This window comes from Symphalangus syndactylus, chromosome X, assembly GCF_028878055.3.
Source record: "Symphalangus syndactylus isolate Jambi chromosome X, NHGRI_mSymSyn1-v2.1_pri, whole genome shotgun sequence".
NCBI classification, from domain to species: domain Eukaryota; kingdom Metazoa; phylum Chordata; class Mammalia; order Primates; family Hylobatidae; genus Symphalangus; species Symphalangus syndactylus.
In genome coordinates this window covers 22,674,827-22,695,855 of record NC_072447.2, presented here as the reverse complement: position 1 = coordinate 22,695,855, position 21,029 = coordinate 22,674,827, and the positions used below count along the sequence as shown (strand labels likewise).

The window sequence follows — 21,029 nt, the reverse complement described above, 5'->3', positions numbered from 1 at the left end:
TTTTTATATCATGTGTGTATATATAATACATATAGTATATATTAGTAATAAACTATATTATATGTGCATATAATTTGTTTATCCAACAATCTTACTATTTATTATTACAATCGTTCTTGAACAATGGAGTCTGGCTAGTGTCTTTGATTTATTAGAATGTATATAGTAATAAGTTATATGCATGTATGTTTAAGCAAACCATATTTTCTGTTATGAGACTCTCATGTCATAATCTAACAGATTTATCCAATGTATTTTAATGGAGTGATTAAACTCGATGTATCTGAATGCTGTTGGATTCATTGAGATAAGGACACAAGTTAACAACAATACATATGTGTACATACATACGGAAATAAATTTAATACAATGCATTTTCACTTGTAGAAGAGTGTACAAAAAATAGCCCTATGCTGCCAATTTAAAAGAAATGTAATATTAACTTTTATGAGGAAAAAAATCCTATGAAACAACAACCTTTAGAAAGTATTTCTTGGCTGGGCGCAGTGGCTCATGCCTGTAATCCCAGCAGTTTGGGAGGCTGAGGCGGGCGGATCACCTGAGGTCAGGGGTTTGAGACCAGCCTGGCCAACATGGTGAAACCCTGTCTCTACTAAAAATACAAAAATAGCCCAGTGTAGTGGCAGGCGCCTGTAATCCCAGCTACTGGGGAGGCTGAGGTAGAAGAATCACTTGAACCTGGGAGGTGGAGGTTGCAGTGAGCCGAGATTGCGCCATCGCACTCCAGCCTGGGGACAAGAACGAGACTTTGTCTCAAAAAACAAAAAAAAAAAGAAAAGAAAATATTTCTTACTGAATATAAAATGTCTTACCCCAATTCCTCCAGCTGATGGTGACGATCATTACTTTTCCTGTAAGTCACTGCCAGGTGCTGTAACTTTTCCTTTCCAATTGTGTTGACATACATTTTTTGGTCCGTGTTCTGTAATGATGCTTTTGCTCAGATTCGTGTTATACCCAGTTAAAAAGAGCAGCTGATTATTTGGTTTTCTAAACTAACTAGAATAAACAAGCATTGAAAAGCAACAATCACAGGTGAATTCTTTTTTCCTCTCAGCTTTGTTTGTTTCCATGTTTTATTTATTTTTATTGTTCTTCTCTTCCAGTGCCTGGAGCCCTGCAAGGAATCAGGGGACCTGAGGAAACACCAGTGCCAAAGCTTTTGTGAGGTAGGAGAACGTCAGTGGTACTTAAAACACTTGACCCAAATCTGACTATGCTTATGTGGGGTCATGGGAATGAATGGGCCCTCTTATTCTTCTGCAGCTTGGGGAGATCATTAACTGCAGGTGTGTATGGATATATGTAAATTCATGTAAAAAATATAGAGCCTTCTTAAAACCTGGCTACCCACTGATTGCATTATTGGCTAACCAGATAAAAAAAAAATATGATGTGTAGATGGAAGACTACAAGCTTTCTAAAGGTATAGATTGTCACCACCTTCCCACCTTACGTCATAGCTATTCTGAGTAGTTTTTACATGCTTTTGAAGTATTCATGCCATTTGGGAGAAGAGACTCATATTATTGCTAATGGTGTTTCTCAAATATCTTCATCTCTTTGTTCCCCTCGGGGTTCCTCCTCATATCCTGGGTAGAATGCTTGCCTGCTTTTAACTGTACAGGAGAGAGGCATCTTACTTCACCTAACTATTAGATTAGTATCTATCTGTTCATCTATCCAGCTGGCCATCTATCCATCCATCCATCTATCTATCCATCCATCTATCCATCTATCCATCCATCAGCTGTCCATCTATCTATTACCTATCTATATCTATTTATCTATCTATCCATCCATTCATCCATCCAGCCATTCACCCTTGTATCTACCCATTCATCTCTCTATCATCCTTATTAGGAGAATGTGTAATATTGTCCTAGAGGACCACTGTATAAAATCACCAATAGTGCAAAAAAGGAGATCTGCTTTACTGGACTGTCTTCCCTACGGAATACAGGGGGCACAGGCCCTGTACCAGCCTGGATTCTGCTGAGAAGTAACCAGACACAAGGCCAAGCACACTGCCTGGTTCCAAGGATTCCAAGGACAGTGGACTTGAGAAGTAGGAGAATCCGAAGGTTTGGGGAGAACAGTAGAGAATGAGTCAAAAGAGTCCATTTTGGCAGTCAGGAAAGCTCAGTTCAGGGTCTTGGCCAGAAGAGGTGCCCCCGACATCGGAATGAAATGATGTTATGGATTATCTTTGAACAGAACTGGGGGGTGAAAGGGAACTCTTCCAACAATCCAGAGAGATTGGTCTGTTCTTCATCCACTGCAGCAAATAAATGCTAGTGTAATCCCATTGCCTGTGTTTCACTCTGGATCTTATTCTGAGAAAATGACTGCAGAATTAGGACAATAATGGCTTCATCAATATGTATTGTGTGTAAAATATCTTCATAATCTTACTTGACCTTTCCCATACTCCTGTAGTTAAGCAAGGCAGATAGTAAGTCCCCAAGAGTTACATGTGGAAGCCAGGAAGGACTGGGAAGTTGAGGCTCCTCAAAGGAATGGCTTGCCCACAGTCAACCCTCCAGGTAGAAAGGCTGGGTCTAAAACTCCTTGATTTTGATCCTCTTTTGATCCCTCTCACTGATTATCTAAGTGTTGTTCCTGGTCAACTCCGCTTGGCCAGTCACCAGGGGTCATAGTGGGTTTGGGCCCCTTGAGATATAGAAAAGACGCAGCAGAAATAAAACTGATGATTTGCTGCAAGCATAAGGAGAGTGAGGCCATCCCATGTCTTTGTGTTCTGCTTTTACCTTTTCTGTGTTCCTACTTTAACTATTTTAAAAATATCTATTCATTCATTTATTCAACATGAACTTTTTGAATACCTATAATGTGCCCTGCAGTTTGGTAGAGATGTGGCAGTAAATAAATCATGGAAAAATTCCAGCCTTTGTGGGGCTTATTTTCTCCTGGATGAAAGATCTCAGCTGTGAATGATGGTAACTTGATTCTAATCCTAACTGCAAAACCAACTTACTCTATGAATTCAGTTAAATCAATTAACCTGTGTCTTCAACCTCATTTTCATATGAGGGATTTATCCTATTGATCTTACACGGTATTTATTAAAATAGATAATGAATGTAAATGCATGGTACAGAGCTTATCAAGCTGTACAAAAGTAACACAATGATATTTACTTTGTATTATGTGTTATAGGCTTGTGGGTCACAGCTCTGTGAGGTATCTGAATCAACTATTGATTCTGAACTTTTACCCGCATTGGTAATCCTTGTCAACACAATTAGAGCACACTGTCTAGTGGAGTGACTGTTGTGCTCTTAACTTTAATTTTCTATCCTATTCCATACACAAACTATACATCTATAGACACAAAAATAGATATTTATAGAATTTTTTTTTCGGTTGCCCATGCTGGAGTGCAGTGGCGTGATCTCAGCTCACTGCACCCTCCACCTCCTGGGTTCAAGTGATTCTCGTGCCTCAGCCTCCCAAATACCTGGAATTACAGGCGTGCACCACCATGCTCAGCTGATTTTTGTATTTTTAGTAGAGACGGGGGTTTTGTGTGTTAGCCAGGCAGCTCTCAAACTCTTGGCCTCAAGTGATCTGCCTGCCTCGGCCTCCCAAATTGCTGGTATTATAGGCATGAGCCACTGCTCCTGACTTGTTTATAGAATCTTGAGGAACAAGGTGTTTGTTTTATAAATTTATTATCCCTAAATATCAGTGACTCTGGGCTGATATTTTTACATCTGATCTCTGAGAAGGAAGATATAATTGAAGGTCATTTGAAACCTTTCTTCCTGTAAATTTCAAATTCAAGAGCAGGTTTCTGTAACTGCCATTCTCTGAGGTAACTGTGAGGTGTTCTGAACCAAATCCAGTTTATTAAAATGGGACTCAGGTGTTTGAATGTGATCCTTTCTGGCAGGAAAGGTTAATTGAAACTTGAAAGGTGGGGAAAACAGACGCCATTTAATGTGAGGAGCTTTGATGAGTTGCTTCAGCCCAACGGTTAAATAACTCAAGACTTGATGTTCCATTTTGGTGGCTTTGATTGTTTTTACGTCCCTGTGTGTTTTTTGCATCTGTTTTATTTTGCGGTAAGTATCTCACTATTGTGTTGAAGTAGGCTGAAACTTGAAAACACTGATGACTGTTTCAGCATTTTTAAGCCTAGTCACTTGTGGAGACAGGCCTAAAACAATCCCGTTCATCCTCCCCATTCTCACATTATTTGTTAAGAATGCACACAAAGTCCATATTGTCATGACTCCAAGCTTTCCCTTTGTAAAAGTTCAGACCCAAAAGGAACTCTAGGTTACATTATTCTTCAACTGAAACAATTACACTGTTAGACATGTTTGGCCCAGTATGTTTACTTGCAGGGCAGTCTCAGCTTATTTGTCTTCTAAGGCATAGGTTTGCAAACCATGACTCGCAAGGCAAACTGGTCTGCCTCTTGTTTTATAAATAAAACTTTATTGGAACACAGCCACAGTGGTTTGTTTACATATTGTCCATGGCTGCTTTTGTGCTACAACAACAGAATTGAGTAGTTGTAACATTATATGGCCCTTATAGCTGAAAATATCTATTATCTGGCCCTTTATAGAGAAAGTTTTTAAATTCCTGCTTCAAGAAAAAGAACAGGCTGGGCGCAGTGGCTAATGCCTGTAATATCAGCACTTTGGGAAGCTGAGGCAGGAGGATTGCTTGAGGCCAGGAGTTCAAGGTTGCAATGAGCTATGATCATGCCGTTGCAGTCCAGACTGGGCAACAGAGTAAGAGCCTGTGTCAAAACAAAAAAACAATAAAACAAAGAACAGTCATAATTATATCACAAAACTCATCTTACCATTTAGAGTATTGTTACTTCTTAATCTGTATTACCAGCACCCATTTCTAGACATAAAACATTGTTCTTGGTAATTTTAATCACAAAATAAATTTTCCTACAGGGAGGAGACTTTTGGAGGCATATTAATAACAACATACCTAGAATTGGTTCATTTCATTCTCATATCCTGATCTCTCTCACTTCTCATTTGATTACCGATTTTGTTATAATTTGCACGGTAACTTTTGCTACTTTTAGGCCAATGTCAGAGGTAATAATGTCTTCTTCTTTTTTTTTTTTTTTTTTTTTTTTTTTTGAGACGGAGTCTTGCTCTGTTGCCAGGCTGGAGTGCAGTGGCGCAATCTCAGCTTACTGCACCCTCTGCCTCCCAGGTTCCAGCAATTCTCCTGTCTCAGACTCCCGAGTAGCTGGGACTACAGGCATGCATCACCACGCCCGGCTAATTTTTGTATTTTTAGTAGAGACGGGGTTTCACCATGTTGGCCAGGATGGTCTCCATCTCTTGACCTTGTGATCCGCCCACCTTGGCCTCCCAAAGTGCTGGGATTACAGGCGTGAGCCACCGTGCCCGGCCAATAAATGTCATTTTTTTAAATGAAGAAGTTAAATGTTTGTATCAAAACAGGAAAAAAATTGAGATATTTCAGCAGTCCTCTGGATTATATGAGATTTTATTTTCATGTATCAAGTTTTTGGAACATGGCACGTAATCATAGATACATAGATAGGCAAATAGATTGTTTTGTGGGTTCAGTTTATTAACTAACCATTATCACTGTTCTCTACTTTTCTCTTCCTTCCTTCCTTCCTTCCTTCCTTCCTTCTTTTCTCTTTTCTTTTCTTTTCTTTTCTTTTCTTTTCTTTTCTTTTCTTTTCTTTCTTGAGGTTTGCTCTGTCGCCCAGGCTGGAGTGCAGTGGCGTGATCTCGGCTCACTGCAACCTCTGCCTCCCTGGTTCGAGCGATTCTCCTGCCTCAGCCTCTTGAGAAGCTGGTATTACTGGCATGACTCACCACTCCCAGCTTATTTTTTGTATTTTTAGTAGAGATGGGGTTTCCCCCTCTTGTCCAGGCTGGTCTCGAACTCCTGACCTCAGGTGATCCGCCCACCTCAGCCTTCCAAAATGCTGGGATTACAGGCGTGAGCCACCGCACCCGGCCTGTTCTCTTATTTTCAAAAATCTTAAAAACCATGACAAACTATTTTTTTAACCAAATACAAAATGTACATTTTCCTAGATTGAAACATTCCTTTCTCACAATCAATGGAATCTTAAATTTTAAATGGCATTATTTCTTTCTCATTCTTAATGATCTTAGTTTTGGTGAAACTTGATATATCATTGTTTATGACTTGCCTCCTTGCTGGATGAAACAGCTCCCATCTTTGATTTTGACGTTTCTGATTCATGGCATCTCAACCCTAAGTGAGAACTCAATGGATGTCAGCATTGGATAAAACAGCTGGTAAAACAGCTGCCATCTTTGACTTTGATGTTTCTGATTCATGAAATCTCAACACTAGGTAAGAGCTCAGTGGATGTCAACATTGGAAGTATGCAGTACGTGTTAACGTCATAGAAAGCTGAAACCTTATTGGCTTCAGGGATCAATCAAGGCTAAAAATATAAGTTGTTTTGGATCAATATGCATCCTGAGATATGTAGTCTTTCTCAGCTTGGAAATGGGAAGGAAAAGGAGGTTTTCACTTTACTACATATATAATTATCAAGTAATTTCTTTGCGATTTTGCATTTTGAAATGTCTTTCAGGCTTATAGATTTGATTCCCCTAACAGTCCTTAGAAGAAGTTAGATGTGAATTTCATTAGGTAAGCTTGATGGACAAGGAAACTGATACACAAGGAGAAGAGATTTATTTGTCCAAGATCACATGGTTGGTTAGTGGAGTATAAGATCTAAAATCCAGGTGGTGCAGCTTCTAGTTACGTTTCTTCCCTGCTGTATTGTAGGGTTTCCCTCCTAAACCTATTCTGTGTCACAGCACACAGAGCAGAGGATGAAGTTTTACTTCCCTCATCAGGGAATGAAAGATGAGCCTGTGTCGAATGTAAAGTTCTTGGCCCAGTCATCCCTGCTTGGACAGGCTTATCCTTAAATGAGAAGGAAGTTTTAGTGGTTTAAAATCATAGTTAATTTTTTTTTTTCTTTTTGAGACAGAGTCTCACTCTGTCGCCTAGGCTGGAGTGCAGTGGCTCGGTCTCAGCTCACTGCAACGTCTGCCTCCCAGGTTCAAGTGATTCTCCTGACTCAGCCTCCCGAGTAGCTGGGATTACAGGCACCTGCCACCACGCCGAGCTAATTTTTGTATTTTTAGTAGAGACGGGGTTTCACCATGTTGGCCAGGCTGGTCTTGAACTGCTAACTTCAGGTGATCCACCCATCTCGACCTCCCAAAGTGCTGGGATTACAGGCGTGAGCCACTGTGCCTGGCCAAATCATAGTTAATTAATGGCACCTCAAGGAGAGAAGGAGGACAGGGCTCCTTGCCCCTTCACGTGGCTCTGAAAGAAATATTCTAACACTACTGAAAAGAGACCTCAGAAAGTAAAAGGGTTAACATGCCTCTCCTGTGGGGATTTCTTGCACTCAAAACTTTTTATCTCTTCACTGCTCTACAACCGGTTTTATGTCTTAAAATTTAGAGTGATAATTAAATGCATCCCTGTAGGGATTGGAACAGAACCTGTACCTGTCTGGATATGTCTGTAAAATAGTTAAAGGTCTTGAAAGAAGCTGATGAGAGCTAAACGTGAAAGTGATATAATATGCCCCAGATGTGTGTTGGCTGCAAAAGGAGAAGCACATAGAATTTAGTACCATTTAGCAATGTTTTGCTTTAACATATCAGAACAATAGCTTCCCCAATTAGAATATACTTGTGAAAGGTAAATAAAGATTAACTTTGTTGCTATTCTTTTTAAACAGATATATGTCCAAACTGAAAGACTCAATTTTTATTACAAGTATTTTCTATTTGGAAATATTTTCCTAAGAGCATTATAGTATGGCTCCTGAGTACTTCCTTTTAAGGAAGTTGTCAATTCTTGGGAGACACTAGAATGGGACCTGCAGTAGTGTGTCTACCGGGTGAGACACTCAGGCTTTTTCTTTTACTTAGTACAATCTGATCCACTGAGCAAATGAGAGATAGTGGTGGCTCAATCTAGAGTGGTCATGGTGAGAGATTCAACATGAGGAACGGGAGAAAGAGTTGAGTCAGTGGTGTCGCCAGGGCTTTTGTCCTTAAAAACTAGGGTAAGAAAGCTGGAATGTACGTGATGTGGGATATGTGTCAGGCACAGATAGTTTTGGGGGTGGGGTGGGAGAAAGAATAGACCAGAAGTTTGGTGTTGAGCATGGTATGTTTCAGATGCAAATGGAAATCCATATGAGATGTGCTGTAGGGAAATAGGCATAGGAGTTTGTAATTTAGGTGAGAGTTCTAGGCTGGAAGAACAAATGCCATGCCTGAAGGTACTGTTTAAAGTCATGAAGCTCAATGAGGTGACAGAAAGAAAACAGGTCTATGAGTTAAACTGAATCACAGCAACATAAGAGGAATGGGGAGATGAAGAAGGAGATTTAAGAGAGGCCAATAAGTTGGGAGAAAACACAGGGGAGTGTGGTGTTCCGATAGCCAAACGATGAAAGCTTTTCAACAAGGAAGAGGTAATCAGTTGCGTCAAGTGCTGCAAGAGCATGGAGACTTGAAATTTATTCATCGGATTCTGCGACAGGGAGCTCACTGTGGACTTTGACAAGAGCAGTGTTATTGGGTGGCAGAAGAAAATGCCTAATTGGCATGAATTTCAGATAAATGGTTGGAGGAAACAGAGAGGGAGTATAGAAACATTCAGTGAGCATTACTGTAAAAAAAAAAAGTGATGAGGGGCGCAAATGAGATTGTGGGAAGAGGTGTGAACAAGGTAATCAAACATTTAATTGTTTTTAGAGTAGAGAAATAATTATATTTTACAAGCAGATGGAAATTATTCAGAAGAGAGGGGTTATTTGATGTTAGAGGAGAAAGGGGGAATTGCTGAAGCACATGACCTTAAATGGCAATGTCTATCATTGTGTGTGTGTGGAGGCAGGTTTGAAATGGGAGCAAGCTTCTACGTCCTGGGACAGGAGATGCATGAGAATTCATGGATGCATGAGAATCCATGGATGCATGAGATTTTAATGCACCAGATGCAGGTGCATTGGTGGGCATGAAAATGGCATCTATGGAACTTCTCTTTTGAATGCTTTACTTTTCTCAGTGAAATAGGAATCAGGGTGACCAGCTGAGAGTAAGGACCAGACAAAGGGATGGAGGCTAGAGTGACTGACTGACACATAGACAATTTAATTTTCTTTTCTTTTTTTTTTTTGAGACGGGGTCTTGCTCTGTCGCCCAGGCTGGAGTGCAATGGCACGATCTCAGCTCACTGCAGCCTCTGCCCCCCAGGTTCAAGCGATTCTCCTGCCTCAGCCTCCTGAGTAGCTGGGATTACAGGTACCTGCCACCACACCCAGCTAATTTTTGTATTTTTAGTAGAGACAGGGTTTCACCATCTTGGCCAGGCTGGTCTTGAACTCCTGACCTCGTGATCCACCCGCCTCAGCCTCCGAAAGTGTTGGGATTACAGGCGTGAGCCACTGTGCTCAGCCACATAGACAATTTTCAAAAAGTTTTTGGTATTATAAATAATAGGCTTTTATTTTTAGAAATGATTAACATTGGCCTTTTACATGTTTGTAACACATAAAAGTGTTACTTGTATTTCTGGATGGTGTTACTTGGGCACCAATGAAGAGATGCAGAATTCATCTAAGTCTTCTTTTCAACTTAGGGAATGTAGTAGTAGTAGAGTGGAAATGTTTTGAAGAATGCTTATGAATTTTTATAATTATTATGAGATATTCTTTGCCAACCACCATATGATGGGTACAATCTGCATTGTATCAAATTTTATAGTTCTGGAACATAAACTTTTTTTCCTTTTTTAAGCACTGAGACTCAATTTTCATTGGATTTTTATATTACTCAGGGGAGTATCAAATTATTCTAGACTCAGCTGTAGGAGAATTGATGAGTTTTGAAAATTTATGGGACCAAGACTGGAGATTATTCAGAATGATTTAAAGACTTAAGTCTGAAAAGAAGGGCTAGGCAAATAGGCACATGAGTTAGGGGAGTATCATGAAAATTGCAAAAGCACTAAATTTAAGTAAAAAAAATTTTTTTGAATGCATGTAAAGCACTTAACCAGTATCTGAAGATAACACACATTACATATATATTAGCTACTTTTACTATAAAGGAGGAAGACAAGGAGACAAGGTCAACACTTTTTAATTCTACTGGAGGTCAGTGAGATGCGGACTAAAAGGGCTCACTGAGTTTTGTAGTCAGGAAGTCACTGGAAATCTGCGTGGGAGACTTTCTGTGGATCAATAGTAGGTAACAGATACAACTCTGGGTTATGGAATAAAATGTAAGGAGGAAATTCAGACCAAATACATGCAACTTTTTCTATAAGTTTAAAGTCTTTCCCTAACACTGTCTCTAGAGCATAGAGGAGAGAGAAGAGGCTGTGGTTAGGGGGAATTCACAGTTGAGAAAGTGATGTTTGTGTTTTACCTTGGAAAGACTGGAATACATTCATATGTCAGGGGAAATGAATGCTGTCAGGAGTGTGAAGTCAGAGTTACATGGAGCGCAAATTGGATAACTTGATTTCTGGAGTAAGGAAGTAGGGGTGAAAGAAATTTAAATATGGAGAGGGAGAAACTCATGCATCTGAAGATGCCAACTCCAGTGTCCAGCATGATCCAGAACTGGTCTTCTCAGACTTGGTCACGCACACGAATCATCTAGGAATCTGCTTTAACGCAGATTCTGATTAAGTAGGTATATGGTATTAAGTAGGTATATGGTATTCAGTAGGTATATGGTGTGGCCAGGAGAGTCTGCATTTCCAGCAAGCTCTCAAGTGATGCTAATGCTGCTGAACCAAGGCCTAGCCTTTGAGTAGCAAGTATGTGGATGTACTTCTTGGATACTGGGGCTCCCTATTTTAGGGATAGCCATGTTTGTGCCTGTGGTGGCACATGTGTGTGGTCCCAGCTACGCAGGAGGCTGGGACAGGAGGATTGCTTGAGCCCAGGAGGCTGAGACTGCAGTGAGCCATGTTTGTGCCACTGCACTCTAGCCAGGGTGACAGAGTGAGACCCTGTTTTAAAAAACAAACAACAAAAAAGCACTCACTTGAAGTTTTCTACCAATTCTGTGAAACCTTCTGTGATTTGTGCAGTGATAGTCTATGGGGAGAAAATGTGTAATTGCTTAAAATGATTGAAAACCAGCAGATGAGGCTAGGTTCAGTGGCTCACACCTGTAATACCAGCATTTTGGGAGGCCAAGACAGGAGGATCACTTGAGCCCAGGAGTTTAAGACCAGCCTGGACAACAAAGGCAGACCCAATCTCCTCAAAAAATAAAAAATAAAAAATCAGCCAAGCATGGTGTCACATGCTTGTGGTCGCCTGTGGTCCCAGCTAGACAGGAAGCTGAGGCAGGAGGATTGCTTGAGCCCAGGAGGTCGAGGCTGTAGTGAGCCATGTTCGTGCCACTGCGCTCCAGCCTGGGTGACAGAATGAGACCCTGTTTCAAAAAAAAAAAAAAAAAAAAAAAAAAAGGAAAAAGAAAAAATCAGCAGATGAAAATGGTTCTTTATAAATAAAAACAAAAACCACTTTTTTATTATTCAAGATACAGAATTATAATCGTTGATTTATGTTTATTCCCCAATGCAGTGTAAACATGATAGCAGGAATAAAGTTTAGCCTTCCCATCTCATGTAACTAGCAGAATGATGTACTCAGGATAAATCAATCAATGAAGAGAGTCTCCTTTTATGTGAGTTGGTAGAGCTTTCATGGAGGAATTTAGGAAGAATTCTGATATTTATCTTCTCTAAGGAGTAGAAGCTCCTGTATGAGCTTAAAGTTTATTTATTTACTTATTGAGACTTTTATATGTTATTTCCATTTTTTAGTAGACATAGGACTATTCACGTTGTCTGTTTCTTCTTTAGTAGCATTTATAACCTGTGTCTTTGTAGGAAGTGAACTATTTCATCCAAGTTATCACATTGATAAAAATAGCATAGATCATATTATTGCCTAATTCACCTTTATTGTTAGCATTTTGATGTCTGTTAGGTTTGTAGTGTTGACCCCTCTTTGCAATACTGACATTGGTAAGTTATGTATTCTCTACCTTTTTCTTGATTCATCCCAATAGAATTTTGTCAATTTTAGTGCTCCTTTAAAAAAAACCTTCTTATTTTATTGTTTTTCTTTATTTTTTTGTCATTTCCTATGCTATTGATTTCTGTCCTTTATTATTTCCTTACTTTTGCTTAATTTTGATCAGTTTGACTCTCTTTATATAATTTCCTATTGTAGGAGCTTAGATAATTAATTAGAGACCTTATTTTCCTTTCATATATAAGAGCTTTATGCTATAAATTTTGCCCTATGCACTACTTTAGCTACAACCCACATTTTGTGTTATAGCATGTTTTTATTTTTACACAGGTATTTTCTAATTACTTCTGTGATTCCATTTTTGAATTTCATATGAGTGTATGGTTTATTTTGTAAATTTTTGAGAATTTTACATATATCTTCTTACTGATTTCTAGTTAAGACAAAACTTAGGATTTCTATCCTTTTAAATTTTTTGAGAATTGCTTTTTGGAACACAGTATGTTTCATCTTGAATGACTTCATGTATAATATGAAAACGTCATAACAATATACTTTCATTGTTTACTCCCTTCATTTGTATTCTTAGTGTCCTAAGTCATACTTCTACATTTGTTGCAAGCTCCACATCACATTTTTATGGTTTTTGCTTTAAACTTATCTTCTTCCAGAGATATACAAATAAGAAAAATCATCTTTTAAATATAATCATGTATTTATTATTTCTAGAACTCTTCATTCTTTGTGTAGACCCCAATGTTCATCTGTTATCATTTTCCTTTTGCTTTTAACATTTCTTATAATGCTGGGTTGCTGGTTATGAGTTCACCTTTTGTATACCTGTGGTAGTCTTTAAGGCATCTTCACTTTTCAAAGGTATTTCATGGGTATAAAATTCTAAGTTGATTTTTTTTAAAATAGCATTTTAAAGATATTGCTTTATTTTCTTCTGGCATGCATATTTTCTGAAAAACCTTTGAGATTCTTATCCTTGTTTTACTATATATAAAGTGTTTTAATTTTTCTATCTGCTTTGAAGATTTTCCTTCAGTATCTGGCATATGAAGCAATACGGTTAAGTATACTTTGATTTAATTATCTTTGTTTCTTCTGCTTAGGGGTAATTGAGATTCCTCTAACTTAGGCCATACAATTTTAATCAAATTTTTAATTTGTTGTTCAATATTATTTATTGATTTCTCCCATCTTCTCTCTTCTCTTGTTCTGAGACTCTAATTACACATATTAGACCAGCTTATTTTGTCTCATGGGTCAATGAGTCTATGATCTTTTTTTTTTTTTCCTTTTGGTCATTTCCCACCCTCTGCTTCATTTTAATAGTTTATTTATTTATTTATTTATTTTAAATCATTGTGTCTTTGCTTTCCTTTTAAGTAATCTTATCTTCTGTGGTGGCTAACATTTTAAAAATCCTGTTTGACATATTTTTCATTTCTTCCTTTTTACTTCTGGAGTTTCTATTCAGCTCTGTTCTGTAGCTTTCATTCCTGTCCTCCCTATGTCCATGTTTTCCTCTACATTCCTGGGCATATGGAACATATTTATATTAGTTCTTAAATGTCCTTTGCTGTTAATTCTATCATTTCTATAATTTCTGGTCCTGCTTCTGTAGATCCCTTTTTTCCCATTTTGTGTGCCACAATTTCCTGCTTCTTTGCACACTGGATTATTTTTGATTGGATGTCAAATTTTTGTGTTTTGAATTTTGCTGTATCTTTCTAGAAAGTGTTAGACTTTGTTCTGGCGTGTAGTTAAGTTCCTTTTGAGATCCATTTTCTTATTTTTTCTTATTTTTAAAAGTTTCTTTTAAGCTTTTTTGGGGGAGGGTTCAGAGTAGCCTTTAGACCAGGCCCAATTTATCCCATTACTAGGTGATATCCTTCTGAGGACTCTAGCCAATGCTTCATGAATTGTGCATTCTTTGCACTCTGACTGGTTGAAATGTGAGTTTTTGCTAGAATGGTTTCCTTTATTGCTGTCTGATTATTCTTTCCCCAGACTTATGCAGTTTGAAGCCATGCACATTCAAGTCAGTATTCAGCCAGAAATCAAAGGATCCCTCTGAATCCCTGTAGGTTTCTCTCTTCATGCAGTTTCATCCTGCTTGACAGTCTGCCCACAGGATCCGGCCATCTCAGCCTCAAGCTTTAATCTCTTTCTCCACAACTTGGAAAAATTGCAGAGCTATCTTGGGATTAGCCTTCCTTGCACTGTGGATTTGAAACTACGTCAAATCATTTTTTTGGCAAAATTGGAGCTCATCTCATTTGTGTCCTTATAGATTTTCTTGTCTTGTGCTACCTATTGTCCAATGTCTGAATAACGTGGTTGCATACACAAGAGGACTTCAGAAAGTTCATGGAAAAATGGAATCAAAAGCTAAAAATAAAACATGTAAGCTTTGTTTCCTAACATAAGCTCCATCAAGCTTAAGACACTTTTGTAAGTGATGTTATCAGCCACTTAGTCCATCTCTAAAGAATTGAGGGTCCTGGGAATTAAACCATGTCAATGTAGGTTTTGAAAAATATTATTCACTGAAGAAAAATGGATGCTCTTTAAAGATTTTTTTTTTTTTTTTTTTTTTTGAGATGGAGTCTTGCTCTGTCGCCCAGGCTGGAGTGCAGTGGTGCGATCTGGGCTCACTGCAAGCTCCACCTCTCGGGTTCACACCATTCTCCTGCCTCAGCCTCCCAAGTAGCTGGGACTACAGGCGCCTGCCACCATGTCCAGCTAATTTTTTGTATTTTTAGTAGAGATGGGATTTCACCACGTTAGCCAGGATGGTCTCGATCTCCTGACCTCGTGATCTGCCCGCCTTGGGCTCCCAAAGTGCTGGGATTACAGGTGTGAGCCACCGTGCCCGGCCTAAAGATTCTTACAAGAACAGGAAACAAGAACAAGCCAGGAGACAAATCGGGACTGTAAGGTGGATGCCTAATGATTTCCCATTGAAACTCTGGCAAAATTACTGTTATTTGATGAGAGGAATGAGCAGGGCCATTGTTGTGGTGGAGAAAGGCTCTCTGATGAAGCTTTCTCAGGCATTTTTCTGCTAAATCTTTGGTTAACTTTCTTAAAATACCCTCGTAATAACATAACATTCAATGTTCACTTTGGGGCAGGGTTTTAGCATTAAAATGAGGTGGAATTTGGTTCTTTACATCGAAAAGTGAACTACAGGACACAGAATTTGTGCACAGCCTCTATAATCTAGCTGCAACTGGCTTGTGGTCTGCAGTTGCTTATCAGAAAATAATCTTTGTAAGGCCAGTCTTCTGTCCAATCAGAGTTGTAGAGGTCTGGGTTGTAAATCAGAGTCAATAGCTCCTATTGTTAACAAGTTTAGCTATAGGAATTTAGAAATGTGCCATGCCAACCAAGAACCTTAGCATACCTCTTAGTTGATAAAGGGGCATCCATTTTGGTCTCTCAGATCATACCCACTAGATGCCAATAGCACCTTCCAGTTGTGAGGAAGAAAAATATCTCCAGATAGTACCTAATGTCCCCTGGGAACCAGTCCCTTAACTTATGGAATTTGCACTTTCTCTTACTTGTTCATAACGAGGAAAGTATGTATGTACATTAGTGTATTGGTCTGTTTTCATACTGCTATAAAGAACTGCCAGAGACTGGGTAATTTATAAAGGAAAAAGGTTTAATTGACTCACTTTTCAGCATGGCTGGAGAGACCTCAGGAAACTTATAATCATGGTAGAAGGTGAAGGGGAAGCAAGGCATCTTCACAAGGCAGCGGGAAGGAGAAGTGCCTAGTGAAGGGGGAAGAGTTCCTTGTAAAACCATCAGATCTCGTGAGAACTCACTCACTATCACAAGAACAGCATGGGGGAAACTGCCCCCATGATTCAATTACTTCCACCTGGTCTCTTCTTTGACACATGGAGATTATGGGGACTACAATTCAAGATGAGATTTGGGTGGGGACACAAAGCCTAATCATATCAGTTAGTTTCTATTTCATTTTGTGATGATCTACCCAGTCCAGAAGTGGTATAATATAGTAGTGTATAAACAAAGAAATACGAAATTTCAAGGAAGATCTCTAAGAGGTAAAATATGAGATTTTTTTTCTTGTATCTTGGATGGATGTGATGAGTTTGTAGAATTCGACAGTGTTTGCAAAATGAGATGAGCAAAGAAACTGAACAATATAAATCAAAGAGTAAACAACTGTATTTGACAACTTTCTAATTTGTTCCTCTTTAAAAGAAATTATTTATATGAGGATTTTAGGCCATCTATAATTAATGTATATGGATTCCTATTGTTTCTTGTAAAATTTCTAGAACTGCGTTAAAAAATTCTGATGCTAATAAAGGTGGCTAGCGCTGATTGCACCTTTATTATGTGCTAGGATCCGTGCTAAGTGTTTTGGAAGCCTTATTTAAGGCTTAGGATAATATTTTATCCTCCTTTAATATTTTGAAGAAACTGACACTTGCCAGATTAATTTTGCCCCCCAAATTGTATAGCAGTTATCTTACTTATGTATTTGTCATGCTCTGAAGGGGACAGGCTGTATTTGTTTCTGTTCCCTCTCTCTTTTTCTTCTGTTTTCCACATCACTTTTACTTGCTTAAATCATCAGTATTGACGACTTGTCTTTAAAGTTTTGTCCTCGTCTAATTATTTGTTGATCTCGTGCTTATGTCTGTAACTTCCTGTGTCTACCTTTATTATAATGCAAACTAAGCTGTTTAATGATTTTTACCTGTTCGTTAGTAAACATGTAAACTATAAGCATAGTGGGTCATCATTTTCACAGTTTCACCTGTTCACCATTAAATTCCTAGTACCTAGAATGCCAGTTTGGTCTATAAATCAGTATACAAATGGCTTAGTGGGCTGAACATTGCATTGGCATTCTTGGTATTCACTACTAACAAATGCAGAAGTAGGAGAGGGAAAGAAATCATAGTTTAAATGTGGTACCTGAACCATCCCTAATTCTCTATGGATTTGTGAACTTCTCGAGCTATTTATGTGCCTCCTGATCTTCCAGAAATATTGCAGCAAGATTCTGAAATGTTGCTGACTCATACAAGGTGACACATTTAAATGTTTTCAAAATAAATAGAAGAGCCAGGCCAGGAAGAAGGAAGCCAAGATAAACATAAGTAAAGATTACTGTAATTGAAAGAAGAGAGTGTGTACTTGTAGAAAAGTGACTTCCCTAATATGCATGTTTCTGCTTTTCTCCTAATTTTATATTTTCCATGGCCAATGTCTATAATTTGCCTGGGAATCCAATTAATTGCAATCACATCTAACAAATTAGTATTTATAATTGGGCTTCCAAGCAAATTATAATAATACTTCCAAGCATAAATTAGTAACATTTGAATGGAGAGTTATTTTTCTTATTTCATGCATAGTGTTTAGATGTCTTCTTTGAAAGACACACTTGGCAGTTTTGCCTAATGTTTTAAAAGTACACTCTATTTTCTTTTTTGAGATGGAATCTCACTCTGTTGCCCAGGCTGGCGTGCAATTGTGCAATCTTGGCTCACTGCAACCTCCGTCTCCTACTTTGAAGATTCTCCTGCCTCAGTTGTCCAAGTCGCTGGGATTACAGTTGTGTGCCACCACACCTGGCTAATTTTTTGGATTTTTAGTAGAGGTGAGGTTTTGCCATGTTGGCCAGGCTGGTCTCAAACTCATGACCTCAAGTGATCTGTCTGCCTTGGCCTCCCAAAGTGCTGGGATTACAGGTGTGAGCCACCACACTCAGCCAAGTATACTATTTATTTTTAATAGAAACTATACATGCCCATTAAAAATTAATAAACCGCACAGAAAAGTAAAACCAGACTGTCATTCCAGATTTACCACGTAGAAACAGCCATGGTTTACTGTGCAGAAAAGCGTTAACACAGTAAGGCCAAGACTGCTCTCCCAATGCCTACTCAAATGGCTGGCCACAGGCCAGCACCTGGAAGCTCTGTGCATACTAGTTGCAAATAAATGCTTAAAGTTTAATATTACTTGAAGGCAAGAGAAGACAAAGAGATCCCAAAATATTATAAAGAAAAGATTATACAAGATATTATGTGGTTGGAATTGTTACTCTTTCAATTCCATATTTGTTTTTTTATTTACTGATGTTCTAATATTAAGTTCAAGATAAGTCACACTCATAGGTTTTCTCCACCACTCCTCCCATCTACCAGTTTTTCTAACATATTATTATTTGAAAATTCTTAGTTTTATCACAGCAAATTCTCCCTCCTATCATTATTTTATTTAATTTTAGTTTTGTACTTATGTACATAGAAAAATGATTAATTTTACTGATACTTTTTTTCCACTGTATGCTTAATTTTGTAAATTTAATTCGTATCTTTGTTTTTAAACAGGGGTCTATGGATGGTGTTTTCTTTAAGTTTATGCATGAGAAATTTTACCTACAGTTATATCTAAAGTACACTTGGATTGGACAACTTTTTTTTCTTCTATAAGTATTACTTTATTTTATCTGGGTACCGAATATTGTACTAGCCCATTTGTTCTGGTTTTCTGTTTATGATAGGATGGCTAGGTTTTGCCATTGCATGGCACATCATGCCCCTTGCCCCCAACACAACCCCCCCGCAAGACACATACACTCATACAGAGTTTATTTTCCTTAGAATTATATAGACATTGCTTTGTTAGCTTCACATACTAAATTTAGTAGAGAGACATTTGGTAGCAATTATATTTTCTTCCTCATAATCAGCTTGCCTTTTTTACCTGAATGCCTGAAAAATTAAAGTTTTCCCTTTGGTGTTCAGAAGCAGAAGCTATATTCCAGTGTTGCTTGTTCTTTTCAGTTATTCCTGGAACATAACCTGCCCTTTGATTTATAATTTTTTTCTATTCATTCCTTGATCTATCTTTCTTTCTTTTCTTTTCTTTCTTTCCTTTGTTTTTTTGAGACAGAGTCTCCTTCTGTTGCCCAGTCTAGAGTGCAGTGGTTCAATCTCGGCTCACTGCAACCTCTGCCTCCTGGGTTCAAGGGATTCTCCCATCTCAACCTCCCGAGTAGCTGCCACCTCACCCGGCTAATTTTTGTATTTTTAGGAGAGACAGGGTTTCTCCATGTTGGCCAGGCTGGTCTCAAACTCCTGACCTCAGATGATCTTGATATTTCTAGTTTATTTCTTAACTTTATGTTTTTGTCTTATTTCACATTTTATATTTTTGTTTAACTCTTTTCTAACCCTTTTCATCTCATTTCATTGTCTCACTACCTTGTCTTCATGCTCTTGTATTCATGTTCTGTTCATCTCACTGTGTGTTTTGGGAGTGAAGTTTTCAGAAATTTGGAATCAGACCCTTTGGCCAGGTTAGGGAGGGGGCAATGCTGAGATGGGGGCAGCAGCAGCGGAAGTCAAACTTTAACGATTTTAACATTTTTAAAGTGCCCAGGACATGTGTACAAAGACACATTTAATGGAAATTGTGTAGGTTGCTTTTTTGTTTGAACCTTTGAAAGAATTTAAACTTAACATTTTCTGATTTAAAAATTGTAAAATCTTGTTTAACAAAAACTTTTGTGTATTAAGATACTATTTTCCTTTCATTACAGAATTGTTTGTAAAAGTTCATTCGTTAAAAAATAAGGATCCTTTTTAACACCACAGCATTTGTACTGTTGCTTTTTAATACAGTGAAAATACAAAAGGAAGAGCATGTGCTATTTTTTTGATATCACTGACTTCAGAGACATTGTGTTCAAAGAATTACCAACATACTTTAATTCGGTGATTGCTTGGTGTTTAGAATGTCAGTGCTTTAATTTTGAGCATCCTGAAATGTATCTTTTGTACATACAGAGACGGATGTATCAGAATCAGATTTTCAGTAACCCCTGGATTATAGTTTGAAGTACTTTAATTTAGTTACCCTCAGTGGTCTCTAGGAGTTTATGTACACTTAGATTTTCTGTTTATAGATGCATTTAGCTTTTCTGTATCTAGGTAAATGGAGCTATTCAATTACTCAGCATAGAATTAAGATTAAAAATTTGTTTGCTAAAGAAAAGGAATAAAAAAAGAAAGAAATTTGAAATCACCCTACTGTCTCTTCCCAGGAAGTGTAAGATTGCATTTTTGAATATTCAGGTTATTTCTAAACATGTAGAATCAGGAAGTCTAATAACTGAACACAAATTAGAGAGCTATTCATCCAGCAGATTTCTAGTCTTGGCCAGACATTGGGACCATCTGCGGTTCTTTCCAAAGTGCAGTTTCCAGGGTCCATGCCTGGAATGCTGAAGAAACGGGTCAGAAGTTCACCCAGGACATCAGTTTTAGAAGCTCCCTGGGAAATTCTAGTAGGGAAGTAAGCTGAGAGCCACTGGGTGAGCCCAGTCTTCTTATTTTACCCTGAGATGTGGCGGGGCCCTCAGAAAACACTAGCTCTCATCGTTGCCCAGACTCTTATGTGTTTTGTGATTTGGGCTATGTTATGATCTCCCTGAGCTGCTGTTTCCCCATTTGTAAAATGGAAATAATAACAGTTGTGGGAACTGGGGAAGAATAGGCGAAATGAGAAAGTAAAGCAGCTGGGGTAGAGTGAGGGATGTGGTAGACATCAGCATCTCTTGGTGACCAACTGCCACTGCTAATGATGATGGTAATGATGGTGATGGTGGTGGTTATGACAGTGATGATAATGATGGAGCACTCACTTTAGGAAATTGTATATTTGAGGTTTCATTGTATTCAGCAGTCCTGGTTGTTGGCTAGGAGCAGGAAGTGAAGCCCCCCATTCCCTGACTCTTTGCAAAGGCAATTATAATCCTAGAGAATTGACATATGGTACAGGTCTGTTGAATTGAACCAAATAGCCA

The 21,029-nt window shown here is 38.4% G+C and overlaps 1 protein-coding gene across 3 annotated transcripts in view; it reads left to right on the top strand.

Annotated features, from left to right (window-relative positions):
- Positions 1–21,029, top strand: part of ANOS1 (anosmin 1) — a 203,393-nt gene that overhangs the window by 107,588 nt on the left and 74,776 nt on the right. For all 3 annotated transcript variants that reach the window (XM_055267193.2, XM_055267192.2, XM_055267191.2), the window contains exon 3: positions 1,128–1,190. In XM_055267193.2, the coding sequence (XP_055123168.1) occupies positions 1,128–1,190 (63 nt within the window). The remainder of the gene's footprint in view (positions 1–1,127; positions 1,191–21,029) is intronic.